This window comes from Thrips palmi, unplaced genomic scaffold (genome assembly GCF_012932325.1).
Source record: "Thrips palmi isolate BJ-2018 unplaced genomic scaffold, TpBJ-2018v1 HiC_scaffold_18, whole genome shotgun sequence".
Classification (NCBI taxonomy): Eukaryota; Metazoa; Arthropoda; class Insecta; order Thysanoptera; family Thripidae; genus Thrips; species Thrips palmi.
Window position 1 is genome coordinate 18976485 of NW_023144627.1, and position 22509 is coordinate 18998993.

The following is a 22509-nucleotide window of genomic DNA, read 5'->3' on the forward strand; positions in this document are numbered from 1 at the left end:
GGCTCCCACCACCGGGACCGTGTGGCCTAATGGATAAGGCGTCGGACTTCGGATCCGAAGATTGCAGGTTCGAGTCCTGTCACGGTCGATTCCAATTTTTGTTTTTTCGGCCGCCTAGTAGGGCTCAGAGGTTCTCGATAAGGTATTCAAATTTAATTCCTGCCCTGCGAAAGGGGCTGCGACGGCGTTGCCAACCCAAACCGGCAACTGTCCAGCCGTGCGCGCGCCTTGCGCTACCGCAGCCCGCCGAAGCGAGGGCAGCTCGCGCAGACAGGGAGGAAGAGGGATTGCCTGTTGACCTAACCTTTAACACGCGCGGCACGGCGGCACCGCCACGAGTGCGAGAGAGACGGCGAGCCGTCCGGCGGGAAACAGCCGAAAAACCAACACAGAACTGGTTTGGGTACCCGTCCGTCCGCCGGCCGGCTGGGCGGCAGGGGCGGCAGGCAGGGCACGGCGGTCCCAGATCCATTTGGCTCGCTGCTGCAGCATGCTGCAGGCTGTCGCCCGCAAAGCCAAACAAACCATGCCGGTTGGCTGGTTATTACTCTAGTGCGGTACCGATACCCGACACCGCGTCCTGTCCCCGAGTGCGTTTATGCGTCAGAACTCGCAGGCATTTTAATGCGCAGCGCGCTGCAGTGTAGCCCGTCCTGGACCGTCCTCGACGACGCGGCGCCCTGAAACGTGAAACCGAGAGGCCAGCTCGGTGCTCCCCGTCTCTCTCGCGTCCCTTCGGGGCGCTCCGTGAGTGCAAGAGAGACAGCCGTTCAAGCCTGCAGCGCCGTGCTTTGTGTGTGGGCCCGGCCGGCCAGCCAGCCCCGGGCAAGTGCTTCATAACGCTCACGGTTCGGAGGGCTGGAGGACTCGACGGCGCCACGAGACACGCGCAATCCTTCACTAGAAACGGGCCGTCGCCGCGCGAGGGACTCTAGCCCTCTGCGAGTAGCGAAACTCATTCGGGTTATAGAAATACAAATGCGAGGGCTGGCTCATGTCCACTTGTTGTCCGCACGGGCGACACCTGCCCGTTTTTGCGCCCCGATGACCCTCACCTGGACGGCCCGGTCGACGGCGTGTTTGCGAACGGCGGCATTCCTTACCTGCGAAAAAGAGAGAGAAGCGTTAGAGAACCGCTTGCGCCCCACACATGGTGGCGAAACTGGACGGAAAAAAGGAGGGGGGAGTGACGGGGACCGGGCAGCCGACAGGTAATTGCTGGCTACATTGTTTATTCACAGTTTTATTTCAATCGCCGGAAATTAACGAACGGATAACTTGTATCAATGAATACAGAGTGGATAAACACATAATCGTAGTAATTCCGCGCCTCGCCCACCCACTTTCTTTTTTTTTTAGCAGCTTTCGACGCGCGCAGTGCACTGAACTGCTTGTACCATACACTATCCAGTGAGAATTCTTTTAGTATTGTCAAGAAGGTTGCCACAATTAAGCTGTGCCGTAATAAGACTGAGCTTTTTGTTTGTACAGCGAAGAAAAAGCTCGGGAGAAACTTGAGAGTGTGAACGTGAGCCTAACTTGGGAAGGCACTCGATATTCAAAAGAGTGTCCCTGAGGCATCGTTAAGACGCGCTTAGGACACCGCTTTGGGCGAAGGAAGCTCGCTACGGATAACGAAGCGAGGGAAGGGGGAGGAGGCGGGGGTGGCAACAGCGACCGGCACGCGCGGAGATGAACGGTTGCCCGCGGCCGTGGGCGGGGCGGGGTGGGGCGCGGCGGGGGCGGGGCGCCAAGCGTATCGACAACGGCGTGGTGTATCGCCGCGCGGCGGGGGTATCGCCGACGGCCGCATGCAGCTGTCAATGGCCACTCTCTAATAACTATGATTACCGCTGCATGTGTGTGGGCTGGGAGGGACCAACACACACACTCACACACACACGCTCCCGTGAGCACTGCTCACCCATCAACACACCGAATCGATTAGGCATCCGATTGTCTACGAGGGGCCTTTCCCCATTTGACCGACCACCGCGCCAACGCGCGCCACGGAGAGTTGCAAACGAATTTAGAAGAAAATAAAGTGGTCAAGTACAAGCCGCTGTACACGTGTAGCGCGCGCGCGCGACACCGCGACGTCGCAAGACACCGCGACGTCGCAAGACACGAGTTTTTGAAGCCACGAATAAAGGCGCGCCGAGGGTGGCTCGCCGACCAGGAAATCTGATACCGGCGCGTTGCAATACGTACGGGTGTCCACTGTCATACACTGTAACCCCACACACAAACACACACACAAGGAAGCGAGAGGACCTCCCCGTGAGCGGGAGACAGTGTCCACCCACCACGGCACTCCGTTTGACACTTCCATCCTTTCACGGCCACGAGACAAAGTCTCAAGACATTAGTTTGGCCTTTCTTTGTTAACAACTGTGATTCGGTCCATGTGTTCACTTTCGTAAAACTTTATCTCGGGGTTTTATTCCAATCTCCGTTTTTATTTCAGATGAAACAAAAATTTTAGGTTTAAATGATGTTAAAGCTTTCTGTCATCACCTTTTATTTTGGCAAGTCGGAGCAAGAAAGTGACGTATCCCGATCGAGGCCCAGAATCTGAAAGTCTGCGCGCTTCCTGGCGAAAAAATATAATTCATGTTGCTAAGCGTTTCCATAAATTACCAACATTTAGGCTGTCGGACATGGTCAACACGTGTATACCCGATCGCGCTCGTGCGTGCGTGTGTGTGTGTGTACGTATGCAGCGTTTTGGCTCATGGAAGTCATGAATGGGCCCCCCTCCGAAACCACCCAAGGCGACCGGGCCGTTTATCCCCATTACTTATAGGCCGGTAGTCTACAATTAGGCGATGGCCAGATACCACAGACGGCCCTTCTCTCCCTTCTCTCTCGCTCCGCCACGCCAAAAATGAAATCAAACGCAGTAACCATTCCTCACACAAAGCCCCACTCGATGCACATCCCCTCTATACTTTTTAAAAAATCAAGTAATCTTCATCCCAGTTTGTGGGGCACTTTCTCAAAGAAACAAACGCCCCAAAACGGGTAGTTGAACCCGCGGGTAATATTTATGAGAGCAGCCTCCAGTCCACATGAATCACCGACGAGGTAAGCGCTTCCGGTGCGAAATGAATTAGTTTTGCCCGGAGGAAAACAGCCTGCATAAATAAAAACTTGGACAAAATTTGGGCAATTCTCTCGGTTTCAGCAAATGTCTGGCGGCATTTCTGGCCGGTCCCCCGGCTGCACCTGCAATGCACCGTGCATGCGGCTTGGTTTCGGTCCGGTCACGCTGCCCTGCCTTGCTGTCCCGACCGTCCCCGAAACGCGTGAATGCCATAATATTGCAATTGACGTTTACGCCCGTCGCGCGTTGCAAGGCGTCGCAAAGGACGTCTCTCTCCTCGACGGCGCTAGTCGTCCTGGACGGCGCCACTGGCGTCGTCGGGGACCCCCCCAGGACGCCGAGGACCTCCCGTGGCGAACCGTCCGGCCGAGGCGAGGCGGGCATCCATCACGTGGGCAACCAGCCCCGCCCCGCCACGCCCCGCCACGCCCGCAGCGCACTCAACGCTGCATACCGAAACGGGTACCCTACCTACCGCGGTCGCTGGTGTACCCTGGTACCACGCCGGTACATCGGGCCGGCCGGCAGGTCGGTAGCACTCGGACCGACTCGGGCCACTCTGTCAAGCCTGCCCACGCGGAGCCGCCGCGGAGCAGGGGCGGTCTGGAGAGCCGATAGGTGCGTTGGTCGATCGGTCCCTTGCGCTGCGCTCGCTGGCACGCTGCACCTACTACATCAGTCACCTCCTCAGCGAGCCGATGACATTCTCCAGCTGCCCGACCGCTAGCACGCTAACACACACACACACACACACACACACACACAGCTACGGGACCGCGTTGACGTCTCCGACCGCCCGGATAATGAGAAAGGGTAATTGCTGCCTTCCCCACCTGATGCGCGCGTCCGTATGCGTGATGTGCACGTGTGTGTGTGTGGGAGGGGGGGGGCTGTGTGTGTGTGCGCGTGCTCTAGTGCTCCACCTTAGGGCACTCCGAGACGCGAGCGGACATTCCGCAGAGGGAATCACCTCGGCCAAGCTCATGAACACAAAGTTGGCATTCTGCAACTTTGGCGAGACGGTGGCTGGGACAAGGACGACACGGAGGAAACGGGGGGTGACAGCAAATAGCTTCCGGTGTGGTGGCTGCCAACGTGGCGTGGAGACCCCAGCCATTGGCATTTGCAGGCTAAACGCTAGCAGCCCAGGCAGGCCAACAGGCCCCCCAGACCGCATTCTGTCAACAGTCACGGACGGGTGGCGCCACCCGTGAGTTATTTCCACTCACCCGTTATTCACAGGTCGGAAGGAAGGGTCGCCTTGCCATTTTTTCAGGAAACGCGACGTCGGGTTCCTGCAAGCACCGGGAATAGTAGGAGACAACCGATGCACCATGTTATTTTCTCTAATTTCGGCATTGAGAAAGCCACGTTACCATGGCTCGATCATCGAAGAGCGGTCAATTTATAGTAAACAGGGCAGCGACACGACAGCAACAACAAACACCAGGCATGCCTTCGGATGGTCATTCATTAATTTCATTCATCCACGGCCTCCATTCATCGAACCGTTGAGTGCGTGAGGGAAAAACGGGAACACGAAAAGCTGTCCCACCCCCTAGTGCCCGCCAGTGCCCCGCGGGGTGCAACAACAGGATCCCCACATCAAGACCCGCATGCTCCACTGCTAGTCCAAGGCGTGCTCAGGCGCCAGGCCCTTCCACGGGCCTTGGGCCAGGGCAGCCGTTTGTTATAGAGTGTCGATAGACCGCGCCTCGCACCCCGCGGCGGGTCGCGGCTAGGACCATAATCCACCGGTCCCAAAGCACAGTGGGCCAGAAGACCGGTGGAGGTGCCCAAAAGACGCGTATTGAGGTCCAGAGTCGCTGAACAGGGCAGGAACCAAGCGTGCGACCCCACCAATGGATTCCTCGTTCGGAGAGCAATCCATTGGTGGGGTCACACGCTCGGTTCGAGGGTCATTTAGCGACTCTAGGGCTCAAAACGCGTAAATAATTTTGGCCGCCCTCCCCCGTCTTCTGTCCGTGAATCATGTAGTGGCGTGCGGCCGTTGTAATCCTGGCTGAGTGAAAGGGGAAAGGGGCGCTGCACTGTAATGCGAGACCAAATAGCCCCGGGCCGCGAGGATGGGCACGCCACGAACTCGCCTCCCCGCCACCCAAGCTCGCTCCGGCCGCCTTGGGCGCCTTGGGCGCCTCCGGGCTGCAGGCGCGCCCATTGACGCGTTTAGAGTCCGATACCGTGAGTCCGCACCTCGTGCCACTCCGTGCGCACGAGTCTAGTGCTCCATCTCTCCGTTTTGCCCAAAGGGCTCAAAGGCGGCTGCTCTCCCCGGCTTGTTTACACTGGCCGACCGGAAAGACATTAGCATGTATATAAGGAGTCATGACAGCGATGATTGACAGGTGTACGTCACCTGAGCGGCTGCCTGCCTGCTTGGCTGGCTGCAGGCAGGGCAGGCATCAAGCCCAGCTGCTGCCTGCCGTGTTGCTGTTTATTGCTCAGTATGCAAACCACTTAATTCTTGCGCCGGAAGCCACGCATTCAAGTGACGGAATCCCGTTGTCGTCGAAGGAGTTTCTGCAATTTTCGAAACGGGCGCTTGAATGCATCAGAAAGTCAAAGGGTTGCCAACCTCAGCACGGCCCACTGAGCAGCGGACATGCGCGCCAAATTTGAAAGCAGCCACCGTCTGATGATGCCCGCGGCTCGGTTATCACGAAACCTAATCTCTGAGCGAGAGAGAGAGGGAAGGGGGATGTAAAATAGTACTCGACACAGCGCAGCATAAACTGGGCATAAATGTGACTTTTATTCGAGAGTGATGCGGGAAATGCTGCGGCAGTTTTGGGTCGGAATTCAGCGATAAAATAAATCTCCCCGCCTCATGCTCTGAAGCCCGAAGCACACCCCGGGGATTCTGTATGCGCAGTACGAGTTTTCTTTTTCGAACCGCAGCGTCGACCGGCCGGCCGACGCGCCACGGACTTTGAAACGACGCTGCAAACCGGCGCGAAGTACGTATCCATCTGGAATCTGTCAGATTGCCAAGACGATACGGCCTCGGCCTTGGCCACTGCAGGTCTCACCTCACAGGTGCACGCAGCACTTCTCCTGCACATTTTACCCACCGATGTCCGCTCCTTCACCTAACCTAAAAATACGTCAAGGTTTGCTTGCCTTCCCGAAGAAACAGCCCTGCCCTAGCCACCCATGGACCGCCGCGGACGGACCCACACGGTGGACAAGGTCACTGGAAGGCCGCGATCACACTTTCCCATGCGTCCGGCCGGCGCCCATTTGGGCAGCCATTTGGGTACGCATTGGGGTGCCCTGTCTCCCTGCCTCTCGCTCTCAACTTGCAACCTTTTTTATGGGCTGTAAACGCCATAGGGGAGTAGGGAAAACAAACATACGATTCTGACCCCGCTCCACCCCTTCCCTGACCAGCCAATTATGGGGCCCCCCGTGGGCCCCACGGCCCCCGTGGGCCCTCCGAGGGCCCTGGAGTCCCCGTGGCGCCAGCCCCGCCAGCCCCGCCAGCCGGCGACAGTAGCCGAGAGGCCCGTTGAGGGGGCGTGCATAACTCCGGAACGTGTTGACCGTGTTGACGCACGGCCCGCAGTGTCATCTTCGGTTTGGGGCATCGGTGGCACCGTGGGCCCACCATAAACTAACCACAATAAGGCCGTACAGCAGTCCGTGTGCGTGACAGCGAGTCCACCGCGTGCTCGAGGACTTTACTGGCCAGGTACTTCGCCGGGGTGCGTTCCAGTGCACCGTTCCAGGAACACTTTCTAGCGGACGTGTTACCGGGAAAAACTACCAGCCGTATCGACTATGTGTTTATAAAATACACGAGCATAAATTTATATAAAACATTTCTTTATTTTTTTCCAGTGCAGGGGGTGCCCGTCCTGTGGCTTCCGCGGCCGGCATGTGCTTCCAGGGCTTCCAGGGCCTCCAGGGGCGTGGCAGGGTCAGGGCCGGTACCGTACATCACTCCGAGCGAACGTTGGACCCGTTTCACGTCGTGCAAGCGCCTCCTGCGAGACACTTGTGACCGCCCGTAAACGCACCAACCGCAACAAAAAAGGTACCACATATTTTCCCCTAGGAAAAATAATCAACGTAAAAATTGTGTGGTGAAAATTCGGCGCCTCCACCGCAATGGACAGAGACGTCTGCTTGGCCCATTTGTCCCCGCCGAGCCGAGCCGTGTCGAGCCGGGCCTCGTGCTTTGTCACAATCGACTAATCGACAGGGCCATCGCTAGACAACGGCGGCGATAGCGAAGCAGCGGAGCGCTGCGGAGGAACGGGGTAGGCTATCTCTTCCGGCATCGGCAGGGTATCGCCTGGGCATCGCAGGACCGGGCCGTCGTTGTCGTTAGGGAATATGAACCACTGCCGACCGGGGACACTCTCTCTCTCTCGCACCCACACGGGGCGCCCATGAGTGCGAGAGAGACGGCGAACCGTTCTCGGTCTGCGACAGCTGCCTGGCGCTCCTGCAGCAGATCGATCCCAGGCGAGCAGATAATCCAAACCGCCGGCCCGAGATCAACATCGAACCGCAGGGTTATTTATGTGCGTGAGAGGAAAAATTTGGCGCCAAACTGGAGCACCGGCGCGCACGCACGACTTCTCAAATGAAAATTTCACCACTTTTCCCCGGGAAAAAATTACTTGTTCAGATGTGCTATTTATAGTTTGTTCCATGAAGACGGAGTCTTTCCTCCGGTCGTTCCGGATTTTCCAGCGAGTTTTCCGGGCTCCACATGAAGTCACCCCCAACAGGGCCGCGGGGTAGAGGCGGTGGGCTGGCTCGCGCGTGCGTCCTTGCGTGCGTCCGCGTGCCGCGTGCCTGAGTCATACGATTATGAGTCACGCTAAGGTACCCGAAAGGTACCCCGGTGGCGTTGACAAAGTCCGCCGTGGAGTGGACTCGTGTACCCGTCCGAACATCCCCATGCGCAGTATGGGGTCGGCGCCGGCGGCCCGTCGGTACCCGGCGCGCGCCTGCTCCGCCGGTACCTCAGGGCACCGTACCCGTCGGTGACTCAAGCAGCAGTCACCACGGGAAGCGGCCGAAGCCGAGCGAGCTGCACACAGTGGCAGGACGACAGTAGCAATGCTTGAGGCAGCGCACAGTGGGCCAGAAGACCGGTGGAGGCGGCCGAAACTCTAGATGCGTTTTGGGCTTCAGCGTCGCTAAATGGGACTCGAACCGAACGTGCGACCCCACCAATGGATTCCTCGTTCGGAGAGTAATCCATTGGTGGGGTCACACGTTCGGTTCGAGTCCCATTTAGCGACTCTGGAGCTCAAAACGCGTCCGGAACTGCGACCGCCGTGCTCGATATTCGAGACCGGGAACCGAGGCCTCGAAAAATGTTGCACGTGACGATGCATGTGACAATGCGCGTGACGACGAAGCGACCGTTCGATAAATCAATGCTGGGTAAACACAGCGGACGGGAAATGGTAATAAATATCAGACGAGGACGGCGCTGGACGCGACGGCAGGGCGCGGGGCTACGCGGGGCTACGCGGGGCGGGGAGAGAGACAGAGAGAGCCAACCTGGTTCTGTGTTCTCCATTCCGAGCGATTCAATTCTCCCGACAGACTTATACAACCGAATGTGTGCGCATTCAATCCCACCGCCTCCTCGCAGCGACAGTCGCGACAGTTTGAGTTGGGACCGGCCGAAAACTGGCGCTCCGCTCCGCGCTCCGCTCCGCGACCCCACATGCAGCGCGCGGTGCTCTGTCCTTGTCGCACCCGAGGCGCGGCCCGGCGCGGCCCGGCCGGCCGCAATGAGTGCGAGAGAGAGGGCCGCGGCCAAACACCGTTTAAAAATCAATTACCAGGTCCTTAGCCGGGTGAGTTATGGAGCCGGTCCGGAGGCTGCAGCGAGTGCGAGAGAGACGGAGCGAGGCAAGGCCCGGCCAAGGCCCTGGAGGCTCCGGCAGGGCGAGAGGGACGGACAGACCGGGCTCGCGCCGCAGGGCACCGCAGGGCACCGCCAGCCCGTCCACGGGTACTCCGTGCCTTCAAGACCGGAACAGACACTCGCCTGACTTAACGGATTCCCGCGGCTTGGGTCTGCAGTGGCGCCAAGCCGCGCACTCAAAAGAAAAAAAAATACAAACGATAAAACATTTTTAAAATTCTGCAAGGACGGCCTGACGGGGATTCGAACCACGGACCGCCATCATTAGTCGCTATCAAGTGCCTCCCGACGGCGGAGCGGCGGACGTGGGCCGCGAGAGAGGAGAGAGAGGGAGAGAGAGGGAGAGAGAGGGAGAGAGAGAGAGAGAGAGAGAGAGAGAGAGAGAGAGAGAGAGAGAGAGAGAGAGAGAGAGACTCGCCCTCGCCCACGTACGCACAACAAATAATACATTCCCGGCCGGCTTCGTACTTCGTATGGGAAAAGATGTCATTAGGACGCGTCAGTGGGCGCGGCGTGCGGCGCGGCCGATCGGGGAACGTTTTAATTCACCCCGGTACTTTTCAATTAATTAATCTTTTTTTTGAAAAACCTCAATTTTGGCGAGTATGGCATCGCGCGCTCATTGTCTTCCCCCGACCCCGTTCCGGAAACGCCGCGTCCCCCGGGCCGCCCTGCACGTCCTGGACGTCCTGGACGTCCTGGGCGGCGAGACGAGTCGCTGACGGTGACCTCGCCAGGACGGACGGATGTAAAACTACGACCACGTGACAGGCGGCGGGCAGGGGAGGGGCGGCTCGGCGTCGCTCGGCGTTCAGGTGCCTTGCGTCGCCGTGCGTGCCTTGATGACGTCATCGCCGAGGGGTGTGAACGGGCTGATCAAGTGATGGGCGGCGACGGGTGCAAGCAGGGGGCGTGGCGACACACACACACACACACACACACACACACACACACACACACACACAGAGGAATACATAATCGCAATGTCGCTGTGGCCGACCGCGGTGCAGAGCCAGAGCAAAGAAGGCAGTCCAGCCAGTGTGTCGCTCGCCGCGCCGCCGGACAGGACACACGTGAGTCCTGCTCTCTCTCTCTCCTCTTCTTTTCCAGCCTCCTTTTTCCTCCCGCGCCGCTCCCCTTGTTCGCTCCCCCTTTTTGCTTTTTGCTTCTTGCGGCGATCGCGGCACCGCGTCCCGGTCGTCATCCGCGCTGTCACTGCTGTCACTTGCGGTGCGGGCCCTTTGCGCGGCGCGCCTCGCCGCCCAGGCCAAAGAACGTGGGTTCGATTCCCGGCCGGGGCGTTGCTTCATCCTTTTTTTCTCGTGGCGATTTGAAATCTTGCCGCGGAGGGCGGCTGTGCGACGGAGAGGTCCGAGTCCTGAACGCGCGCGCCCAAGTCGGTAGCAAGGTGGTCGGTCTGGCCGGGGCTGCCTGCCTGACCCTGGAGGGAGATTGATTAGCAGTGGACCAACAGGATCGTCTCGGCCATCCCGCAGGGCATCCCGCAGGGCTGAGGACTGCCAGGAACTAGGAAGGACGCGGGGCCAGTGGGCCAGAAGACCGGTGGAGGCGGCCAAAATCTCGGACGCGTTTTGAGTTCCAGGGTTGCTAAGTAGGACTAGAACCGAACGTGTGACCCCCACCAATGGATTCCTCGTTCGGCGAGCAGTCCATTGGTGGGGTCACACGTTCGGTTCGCGTCCCTTTAGCGACTCTGGAGCTCAAAACGCGTCCGAGCCCCGAAACGGTCTACTCGAGTCAAGCACATGACGGAAGGGCCCTGGCTTCTGGCCTCGCTGCCTCCGGCTGCCTCGCTGTCGGCGAGTGCCTTGCAGTGTCGTGTCGGCGGCAACGAGCGCTCCATTCATCAAACCTTCGTTTCATTTATCAGCAGGTGGACGGTCCAGTTTAAGGAGGGAGGGGAGGGGAGGGGATGGGAGGGGACTGACGGTGTGGGTTGGCCAGCGCGTCGAATGGGCTGCCTAGGCGCCGGGCGCTCCGCTCTGCTTAGCTTTCGGGAGGACTTACCTCTGCGTCCAGCTTCTTGTACTCTGGGTCCTCCTCGTCCACCTCGAAGTACAGCTCCGTGGAGGTGATGGACACGGTGCCCGGGGCCACGATGCCCGGCGCGATCAGCCTCGCGCGCGTGCTGATGTTGACGGGGCCTGCGGCACAGAGACAGACACGGTGGCGGTGAGCATGCCGTCGTCCGGGCCACTAGGAAACACTGACGCACAGTGGGCCAGAAGACCGGTGGAGGCGGACAAAACCCTAGACGCATTTTGAGCTCTAGGGTCGCTGAATGGGACTCGAACTGAACGTGTTACCTCACCAATGGATTGCGCATTCGAAGTGCAATGCATTGGTGGGGTCACACGTTCGGTTCGAGTCCCATTTAGCGACTCTGGAGCTCAAAACGCGTTCAGAATTTCGCCGCCTCCACTGGTCGTCCGGCCCACTATGTGGCGAAGGCGAGGACTCACCGGTCAGGTCGACGTCGAGGTCCCGGTCGTCGGCGAGCAGCTCGCTGTCGTCCAGGAGGTCGGCGTGCTGCTGCTGTTGCTGCTGCTGCTGCGAGCACGTCCTGGAGGCGGCGAGGTGCGCGTGGAACTCCTCCCTGGCCTGCAGGATGGCGTCCTCGGGCGCGCCGTGCTCCAGGGCGGCCTTGAGCGTGGCCTCGGGGTGGCTGGAGCCGCGCGGGTTGTGCACGAAGCGCTTGCGGCGCCGCGCGTCGTCCTCCCACGAGTCCAGCTTCCAGAACTCGCTGAGCATGGCGCCGGCCGGGTCCATGTAGCCCCAGGCGCCGTGCTTGTTGGACAGGATGTTGCGCGTCTTCTCCAGCAGGCGGATGGCGATCACGTTGTCGCGGCGCCGCGCCGCCGTGATGAGGTGGTCGCACATGCGCTCCTCCTCGCGCCGCTCCAGCAGCGTCTGCGCGCACTGCGACTCGAAGTCGGCGTGCTTCAGGACGTCGTCCGCGCGCATGCGGTTCAGGATGAACTCAGCCTCGTTGGCCACGCGCACGATGTGGTCCTTCATGGCGTGCGACAGCAGGCGGCCCTCGTTGATGAGCTCGATGAAGGCCAGACCCGCGTGCTTCTGCAGCGAGTTCTGCCACTCCTGCGAGCACAGCAGCATCACCAGCTCCACCACGGACTGGCTGTTCTTGAACGTCGTCAGCCCCTTGCCCTCCATGAGCAGCTCCTGGCCGTGCGAGCCGACCAGCGTCTTGGACAGGAAGGGCGCGAAGTCCACCATGATCTCCCGCAGCAGCGGGCACACGGAGCCCAGGGCCGTCTCCAGCTTCTGGGTGAGCGACGCCTCCCTGGAGGGCGTGGCGAGCGGCAGCGGCAGCGGCACGGCCTCCAGCCCCTTCATGGAGCTGGGCAGCGAGCTGGGCAGCGAGCTGGGCAGCTCCCTGTCGGGCATGGCGGGCATGGCGGGGCCCTGGCCCAGGCCCTGGCCGGGCTGGTGCATGGCGGGGCCCTGCCCGGGGCCCTGCCCGGGGCCCGGCACCACGCAGGGGTTGGCCTCGGCCGGCACGCGCACCACGGAGATCTCGGCCGCGGGCTTCTCCCCGCGCTCCAGGCTGCCCTCCGTGTCTAAAGTAGCGCCTAAAAAATTAAAAAAAAATTAATTAAAAATAAATTTTTGGAGCGGTCACACTGGGAGTCCATCAATTTTTGACATGAATGTACCTTGAGACTGGGAAATGTTGTGCAGGTTGCGACTCTCTTCTGCTCTGTCTTTGATGCGAGCAGTCGCCACCAGGTCACCATCCTCATTGAGGTTTACGTCAGTCCAGCTGTCGTCGTTGTCCTCCATGCCAACTCCCATTCCTGAGTCGCAAATCACATCAAAGCCTTTGAGAAAGAGATTCAATGAGGGAATAAGGCTGGTAGATCTACCGTTCACTCACCAATGGTTTTCGTGGTAGGCTCCTCATTGTTGTTCTCATTATTTTCATCATTTGAAAGAGGTGTTGTGGTCTGGTTGTAATCTGCATTTTCCAGAGTGACAACAGCTGTGTGTTGTGTATTTATGTCTTCAACAGACCCAGCACTCTGTAGAAAATTTTTCATAATTAAAAAAGTGAAGCTATACAACAAAACCACTTCCCGTCCTTTTTTTCACTGACATAATAGTTATTAAAAAGCACACAAGCGAGTTGAACTTTCTTTTTTTATCGTTAAGTTGAAAGTGTAAGCTTCCACATATGAATTGATGCCAAAGACAATGAACATGTGAAGAAAGAAAAGATTCAAAATCCCAGTTCAAGCATGCAACAGAGGAAACTTTGAAACCCAATGAGAAGGCTGTATTATAAGGGTCGAGAGGTGTGAGCAAGAACAAACCATGCAGAGTGTACTTTGTTTGGATCCAAAAATTGGAATAGAAATCAAAGATATACAGAGGCAGAGGTAAACCTACCATAAGGAAAATACCACTTCTGTGACCAGTAAAAAATAACGATAAGAAAGCAAACAAAAGACAAACTACTTCTAAGTAAAAAGTAGATTCATGAAATCATTATAAAAATGGAAAAAAAAAAAAATAGTGGCAACTTATGCAAATGGACTCTGTAGAGTGAACTTATAATTTAATGCACCTTTGGGACAAAGCATGTGATGAATATTTGAAATTTGCGAGAAAACACTCTAAAGCTGGGTGTATGACTGAAGTTCAAAAAAATTTGCTTTTCAGAAATCAGTAACTCCAATTTATCACGGCAAAACAGTTTTCGCTCTCAATGCATCTGTCATACCTTGCACAGCATGGCCGCTGGTTGTTGCCTTTGAGAGGCTCGTTGAGCAGTTTGCGCTTGTGCTGCATTGTTTGGTGCAGGGCATATGGTTGCTCCCTGTGGGTAGCTAGTGTGGCAAGTAGTTGTTACATGGGTCCGCTCGTTTGCCTAAAGGTGTACGAATGTGGCAGGCAGCAGACAGACACAAAGACCAGCACCATGAGAACACCATTATCATGAGACCAGATCCAGAGAAGCACCACCAATCATTATGTTGTCATTTGTCGGCTAAAATTTGAATCTTAGTGATATCTTTTAGAACTTTTTGCAATCATAAAAACTGGTATGTTAATTAATGGAATCATGCTTTGAAAAAATGATGGAAAAATTTCTGATGATGACATTTTTGAAGTTAAAATGAAATGGTTAATGATCCAACATGCGAAGAAGGCAGAACATGCCAGGAGTGATGGCAGAAGAGCATCTGAGCATCTAGCATTCTGTCCCTATGTTGAGCCAAAATTACAGAGTAAAACTTATGGTTGAGAAGAATAAGTTTCAATCTCATGCCAGAGAACTCAAATAAAAAATATCTACAAAATTGCTCAAACAATTCAAGGCCTAGAATGGCCATATCACACATAAAGTGAATACCTAAATTAAAAACAAGACAGATTTCAACAGTACAGACACTAATGAAACTACATTAGAAAACCATACATCAAGGTAGACCCTAGACACTATTTAATTCATCTATTTATTTTTACTACTGATAATAATAAAATTTCTAGGAGTTCAAGCCCACTGTCTGATTTAAAGATGGACTAAGTCACTGTTATTTATCATTGAGGTAATGTTAAGGGCTTCATATTAATGTCGAGCAAAAGTTTGTTTGGGCCCAAATGCACGTCCCATTTTATAACAGCTAGACACACGCACACCAAAACACTTCACGTTTAAGCCCACACAAGCAATTTTGTTCTCAATGAACACTTACTATCACCTTAACAACACAAACTAATCCCAGCAATCCCTGAGACAAGGCTTATAATAGAAATGCAGATGATTCAAAGAGGTAGAAGCCAGAAAAGTTAGACTTGCCTTAAGAGAAGTTGGTCCACTGGAGTGTGAGTCGTGATCCGCAAGAACCGATGAATTGTTTTCATCCACTACGATCACATCGTACTCACCGTCTTCATGAGAGCACAGTGATCTATGTTGGGCTGGAATAATAAAGTAAAAATTAAAATAATGTCAAAGATAATTTTGTCTTTCTAGAATAAAATATATTGAGCTCAAGAGGAGATTAGAAAGGAAACAAGTTGAACATGGCTAAAGCTAGAGATAAGTACAACTAGAACTGTTTCTAAAACAGAAAACATATTTCATTCCTTTGTCATGTGATTTGTACACAAATTAACTCAGCAAACTAGAATCTAGAATGAGGAATAGAGAGTAATGGTTCAAGCAGGAAATTACTAACAAAATGAAAAAAAAAAGTTAAAGAATTTGGATACTACTAAAATAACTATTTTGAACACTAGGAACCAATAATTTACAATGGACACTAGCTCATAGGTGTTTTCAAAGGACTCTGGTTTGATGCTGAAAATAAAATATAGCATAATGGGGAATGTCTGTATCAGCAAATTCTACAGCTTGTATTGTTACTGGGGGTCTCTTACACAGAGCATTCTGAAGAGAGAGCTGTAGAAAAGAAATGTGAACTGAAATGATAAAGAAAAATAGAAATTTGGATTAACGAAATGAACTGTACCTAGTGCAAGAGCAGATCAAAGACTCAAAGATACTCATGCAAAAGAATGACAGATGAGAGTGAAAGAAGGAGGAAGAGACAGACATATACACGTAAACTTTAACACAGTACTCAGCAAAGCCTTGTAGCCTGTGAAAAGAAAGCTGGAAATCAATAGATATCAAATGTACAGTGATGATCTTTTTCTTTAAGGGGTAAAATGAAGAGGAAACTGTTTCTTAAATAAATTAATTTGCTTGATTTCATTGATAGAAATAAACTGTCATACTTAGTATTACAAGTTGATATACTTTCTTAGGCCACATTGGCCACACTGAAGCTCAGCAAAATGTCTTATTACAGTCACATAGAAATGATTTGATGACTATACGTTCAAGCATCTTCATGCAATCTAACAACAATATACAATGTAAACTACTCAACATAAGAACCACTCTGAAAATATAATGTATTGGGGTGGGTGGAGAACTGCTCTCCAAAGGGTAAAAAAAAACATGCCAAATGTGATGCATGCTCACACCAGATAAGTGTCTATTACCTGGCTTCACCATGTTTCTACGGAAGCGCAGCTGAGGTGCTGCTTGATCAAGCTTGTTGTTGATGTGATTTCTAATTAGTTGGTGGTTCCGCTGCTGAACGGATTGATGGTGGGTATTGTGGTTTAGATTGGTGTTCTGAGAAGGCATTGAATTTGTGTGGGTGTTCTGAGGGGGCGAGGCATCAGGATGGGAGCCAGGGAGGAACTGTGGGTACACATGATGGGACCACTGTGGGAACAAGGGTCTCGCTCCTCCTTCTAGTAGCCAGCATGAAAGAGAATCAACCAATCTTCTGTCAGAACAAATACCACCTCAATCACCAAAGTAAGTACGCTGCTAAGCTTGATATCAAACAATTATTATGCAGATTTTCTGATGAGATCTACATTGTAAACCCAAGTGCAATAAGGACAAAAAAGCAATGTATTGAGACATTGCCCCGGTAAAAGATCTCTGATCTCTGAAGTAATCTTATTTTTCCTGTGGCAATATTTATGACACTTTTCTATTTCCTTTTAAAAATATATCTGGCCTAGTCAGGATATTTAAAATTGTCTACTTTTGTTCCACATGTGAAAGGAACATTTAAAATACATGTGCACATGTGCAAATGACTAAATATCTGCTGAGTGAACTAGTGTGCACCTGAAGATGCTAACTTCACCAATTGGATGAAGTCAATGCATTTAAATTACCATAAAAAAGAGATTGTACAACACATATTATCTTGCCATTGACACAAGTACTTATAAAAACAAGTTTCTATAAATAAATCTGTCATCAGCAGCATTACAAAATAAAACATCAGGAGCGGCTCCAATTTCTTCTGCATATCGGTTAGGTCAGAGGTGCAAAAGTGCCTCACCTGCCCTGTACATTTGTGGGTGGAGGCACTGTAAAACATATATTGATTACCAAGCTTGAGCATATTTGAATGATCACATACCAGGTGGGCTGTTGCTGTGCTGAGAAGTTCCATTGCTTCGAGGCACAGGGGTAGGTGGGCTGGGGACCCTGGCTACAAGGGGTGGTTCCAAAATATCCCTGTACTTGGAAACCATTAGAACTGAGATGAAGTAGACAATGGCCAGAGATAGGAACTGGGCTTGCTTTGTTTCCTCCTGAAACATTAACAATAAGATGACAAATTAGAAAGTGTAAATAGCAGCGCATGCATTAACACACAAATTAGCTGATAGCTTACCACATCCCGATAGATCACAGCTCTCAGTCGGTTTACATCCATATCTTGTAGCAATTTTTCTGGATCTTTTACAGGGCTTGACTGTGTAGATAAGTTCTCTACTATATTCTGCTTCAAATGTGAAAATGGTAAATTAATTTTTTGATAAGGTCTAGGTAAAGGTGATCACAATAATATTACTGTTAGCTTATCTTACCTTTGGTGATGTTTGAACTCCACGAATAAGTGATTGCACATGAGCATTTTTATTATTTGCATTGAAGACAGGTGTAACTGCAGAGTTGAAAAAGGGTCGATTTCTTTCTTTGCATTCTAAGCAATTCCTTACAGCACATGTGCAGACCTATTTGAATTATAGAGAAAAAGGTAGGTTTAGTCTCAATTGCCCTGGCATAGAAAATGAGTTTGTCCAAAAAAAATATTGAAAGATTACTTACAAGTCGAAGACACTGTCGCAAGATACCTCCACTTGACATATTCTTCTCTGCTTCTAGTTCGCCAAAGTTCAGTGAACTTGCAAAAATAAGAACATCTGCCATGTTTACTAAACGCTGCAGAAATGAAACTGCCACTTCAATGGGCATGCCTTGTGTAGGCTCAATAACTTCCAGTTCACTCTGAAATGGTTAAATTAATTAATTGAAGCTCAGATCAACTAGCTCACTTAGTAATTGTATTTTAAATTGCAAAGTGGTACAATCTTACATTGGGAGATGTGGCCGAAGCTAAGAGAGGGAGCAATCCTCCACAAGCTATGATCAGATTATCAGCTAACTGTGAGATCAGGTGTACAGTATTTACAACAAAGATTTGATTTTCTCCACTGTTTACAAAATCTAACACAGACTTGGTTGAATGACTGCAAAATGAACAAAGACAAAATTTATTTCTCTGAACTGTAATTAAAATCAAAGTGAAACAGAAACACTTTTGTCAAAACTTGGTAAGAATGACCTTACCTTCTCCACACTTGTATGTCTGTTTCAAGAGAGAAAAGAACATCGGAGAGAAGCCTTTGGTGGATGTAGGACCACTTGAATTCGGGTATTCTGAAAGGGGGTCTTGAAGGTCCTGGACTAAACATGGGCCTTCCCTGAGCTCCTGCAGCCCCTCCTTGTTCTGAAGCAACATTTTCGTCCTTGCCCAGTTTTGCATCTGTGAAAATAAAAAGAGGTAAGTCAAACAAAATATTCTTATCTCTCGTCACATGTAACACAATTTTTAGGATCAATCAATAATCTAACCGAAATGAGAATGTTCCACTTGGGTTGCCGTGGAAGTGCTATGAGGCTTGTGAGGTGTAGAATTAGTTTCAGTTCCTTCCTCACTTTGAACTAAGCCATCTTCACTTTGAATTAATCCATCATCTTCTTGAATGGAAGCGTTTTGTGTGACAACCACTGACGTAATTTCCTCAACAGGCGGCAGTACTTCAGTTTGTTCTATGGAGGCAATTTCTTCATTGTCTTGTATTGAAGGTTCTTCCTTGTCTGCAATTACTTCTTCCTTGTCTGCAATTACTTCCACATTAGTTTCACTTTGCACCTCTTCAATTGGAGCATCAGTAGGGGTTGGAACAGAGGGTTCGGCAACTGGTGCACAGCTTTCCAAATCATTTGGAGAGCTGGCCAAATCAGACGGAGCAGAAGTTGCAACAGCTGACGCTAGGTCAGGCGAAACATCCTCCGAAGGGGTAGCTTCAGGCGAAGCTTCAGCTGACTTTTCAGGGGATGCCTCTGCTGAAGCCTGTGGGGCTGCAGCAGCATCAGTGGCTTCACATTTTTCAGTCTCTTCAGGTTCAGCTAGAGTTGTGGATTCTGACGAGTTGTCTGTAGGTAACGCCTCCTCACTTAAGGCAGCTGAGGGAACAGCCTCCGATTCGCTCAACTCTAGCCGTGGTTCTTCTGATGCTGTGAACAAGAGAGAATATAAAAAAGATGCAACTGAATGTAAAAGATGACTATATCATCAATACATTCAAAGAAAAACCAAATAGACAATGAAATTATTTATTTTTAAACATACCAGTATCAGTATCACCAGGGGTTGAAACATCTTCGGTTGTTGGTGTGACCCCAGATACTCCCGAATCAGAGGGCACACTGTCACTAACATTACTTAGTGACAATTCAGATGGAACAGTAGTTTTATCATCACTCACTGGGGAGCCAGGTAAGTTCTGAATAGGTATCACAGGGGCAAACTCTTCATTGGATTCTGGAGTGACGACAGAATCACTGTCCTCTTCAGCTTTTGTTGGTGAAGGAGCCTCAAATCCTGGAGACTTTTCTGAAGACTCACTAATTTTACTTCGGGCAGGACTTGAAAGCTCCTCAATGGCAGAATGCATTGACGATGTCTCCTCCCCAAGCCTGCAGATAATCTCCTCTTCATCTTCCTCGTCATCATCGCCCCCATCAGCATCAACTTCAGCTTCGGTGTTGGAGACTTGAGGCACACTCTCATCTGCACTGTCTACCACTCCTTCCCTAACTTCTGAGACTGAGCTTGAGCAATTAACACCTCCTTCAACATCTACACCACCTTCCTTTTCCATATCACTTTTACTACTTGAGCAATTATTAGCTTCAATTACTGAAGATTCAGTCTTTTTGGGACTGCTGAGAGGAGGGGAAGAAGCTAACCGAACAGGGGAAGATTTAGCACTGCTAGTTGGAGGTTCTGGTTCCATTAAAGTTCTTGTATCAACTTCCACACTGTCACTCGCTGGGGGATTTGCTTCGTCACTACCCTGCTGCGGATGATGAGCCACAGCCTCACTGGATGCTGAGTCCGATGGAGCGTCTACCACTGGTTCAGGGGTTGCTGCCCATGACTCGTCTTGAACCAGAGTCGCCGCATCCTTGGTACCAGCAGAAACATAACAAGTGCCCTCTGGGCATGCACTCGCTGCTGTGTCTGAGTTCTCAGAGTCGAGCTCGCAGCTGCAAACTGCATTACTTTGTTGTTGGTCCTCCATTTCCTGGTCAAAGACAAATTATAAGAATAAGACAACGTTCTCAATTGTTTACCGATTCAGCTCAAAATGTCTAGAAAGAACTCTAACTCGTACTTGGGAATGATCTGTTTCGCCATTGTGCCACTCATGGTAGCCGTTGGTTTGGCCCTCAGCATGCGCGATGGCGCGCTGCCCGTTGGGGTGGTGGCCCTGATGGTGTTGGCCGCTCTGCTGCTGCTGGTCCCAACCAGAGATGGTGCTGATTGGTCTCTGCTGTCGCAGGGCTGGATCAGTTATGTTGTCAGACCGCTGGCGTTCATAGTGCTCATACATCTGAGCAAACTGCAGCTTGAACTCTTCGTAAGAAACCTGAAATCAGATTTGTGGTTAGGGCAAACAATTTGCAGAAGGGAGTTTGTTGAGGACTTAAATTAAATACTACAGGGAAGTTATTCAAGTTAACTTACCTTTGAATGCACAATAGCCAGGGTGTCGACCCACACCCTCCAGCCACCGTACTCATGCTTGATTGCATGATGTAACAGCATGCGAAACAAAATATAAACCATGTCTGATATCTTCTGTTCCTCTGCAGTTTTAGGGTGTATGTATGCCATAGCAATGAGCCATTCCTAGAAGAGTAAAGGACCAAGTCAAATAAAATATTTTTTTCATTGACAAATTTTTTTTATTAATTTTAAAATAAATTTTAAGTACTGACCTGCCAAACTGACATCTGTAGAACAGTCCTTCGATTTTCTCTGTTATTATTACAAAGAAGAGTCATGTCAGACAGGAAAAGCTTTTTGACTTCCAAAAGCTGTTCGGTTGGTTTTGACTGCCGTATCAAAGTAGCCACCACTTTAAGAATCACTGGAACAAAAATTACAAAATTTTTAATATGAGTCACTTCATTGGTATGGAATTAGAATGGTATGCTGCGAGCATTACTTGGATTTTCTAAGCGGTAATGAGACTCTGGCTCTGGATGTCTCGTGTACAGGATTTGTTGACTAATATGCTCCGTCATGATCTGCACAAAGCGAGGCAAAAAGATTCAAATTAACAAAGGTAATTTAAAAGTAATTTTATTTGTTTTGGTAAGACTATTAGAAATGATTAGATCATACCTCATACAGTACATTGTATGTAGCCAGTCCCAGTGTTTGCTCGTTGAGAAGTAATCGTTCTGCCAGTAACGTATACAAGTTGTGGGGACTCATAACGTCATACTTTCTCCTAAAAAATGATGTCATGTTTTACATTCTGCCTTTCAAAATGAATTTAAAAATGAAACAGCAACACATTTATACGTACTTGTGAGTGCTACGACTTAGAAAGAAGCCAAGAAGTTTCAGAGCTTGTAAACGAATCAGTTGGCTCTCAGAAGCAAGAAGCTTGAAAATAGTACGAACACCCTGTTTCACATCAAAAGCTGGTACCAATGAAGAAGGGTGCTCTGACATTAATGAGATCAGCATTTGAAGTACATCATGAAGATTTTCATCCTGGTGAGAAAAAAATAAAGAATATAAGTACATCCAGTGAACTCAAAAATTAACATTGTGATCGGGGTCATTTTTTACCTCATGCATGGTGGTGAGGTAGTTGAGGATGCTTTGAAGTTCGTCATCCTTCACACCACTGCCTATCATAATCAGTTGCTTAAGGAATAATAGGATGTACGCTCTGATGGCGAGGATATCTTTCTGTGCAGGTCTTGGCCCGTCCAGGCCTTTGGGAGTGATGCCACTCTTGGCTCTTGGGTTTAGAACCCAATAATAATACTTCAAGGTGTGTACAGTCTGAAGAACAGTGGAGACCCTCCTGACGTTGGAGTAGATTCCAGTGTCAGAGAGGAACTCTGATGCTAGATATGAATACAGTCTAGTTTGAACATTAGCTGGTGTGTAGATCCACAGAGCAGGGTTGAAAAGGACATGGTCCAGCAGCTGGAAATAAAATTGACTGAGTCAGAAATGTTCAACTAAAGATTATAGATCAACGGCAGCCTTGAAAAGAAATTACCTGTTTTAGAAGAAGTTCACTATTGGGAGTGAGACACGTAACTAAATGTTTGGTTAGAGCTAGGAATGATAAGAGCACCTCAGTTGTGAGGTGGTCTCTGGAGGAGCGTTGAAGCATTAAGCTAATGACAAGAAAACCTCTGTTCTGAATCATGTGTTGCTGGACGGTTGCAGAGCTTTCCACCAACTCACAAATAAACCCAAGCAGTTTTGAGCTAAAATCAAGACAATATTTC

The 22509-nt window shown here is 51.1% G+C and overlaps 1 protein-coding gene and 1 non-coding gene across 2 annotated transcripts in view; one reads left to right on the top strand and one right to left on the bottom strand.

Annotated features, from left to right (window-relative positions):
* LOC117644910 (neurobeachin) overlaps positions 1-22509 on the bottom strand; it is a 170138-nt gene that overhangs the window by 37120 nt on the left and 110509 nt on the right. Inside the window, exons 12-33 of the mRNA XM_034384623.1 lie at positions 22275-22488; positions 21833-22198; positions 21564-21754; positions 21377-21485; positions 21198-21279; positions 20968-21119; positions 20714-20878; positions 20361-20615; positions 19313-20270; positions 18532-19197; positions 18247-18442; positions 17993-18146; positions 17725-17904; positions 17484-17630; positions 17288-17398; positions 17030-17204; positions 16083-16340; positions 14869-14990; positions 12943-13087; positions 12722-12862; positions 11507-12637; positions 11052-11188 (exon numbers count right to left, since the gene is read on the bottom strand). Coding sequence (XP_034240514.1) covers positions 11052-11188; positions 11507-12637; positions 12722-12862; positions 12943-13087; positions 14869-14990; positions 16083-16340; positions 17030-17204; positions 17288-17398; positions 17484-17630; positions 17725-17904; positions 17993-18146; positions 18247-18442; positions 18532-19197; positions 19313-20270; positions 20361-20615; positions 20714-20878; positions 20968-21119; positions 21198-21279; positions 21377-21485; positions 21564-21754; positions 21833-22198; positions 22275-22488 — 6055 coding nt within the window. The remainder of the gene's footprint in view (positions 1-11051; positions 11189-11506; positions 12638-12721; positions 12863-12942; positions 13088-14868; positions 14991-16082; positions 16341-17029; positions 17205-17287; positions 17399-17483; positions 17631-17724; positions 17905-17992; positions 18147-18246; positions 18443-18531; positions 19198-19312; positions 20271-20360; positions 20616-20713; positions 20879-20967; positions 21120-21197; positions 21280-21376; positions 21486-21563; positions 21755-21832; positions 22199-22274; positions 22489-22509) is intronic.
* On the top strand, positions 16-88 carry Trnar-ucg. The gene has a single exon. It is a non-coding gene; the product is annotated as a tRNA-Arg (tRNA).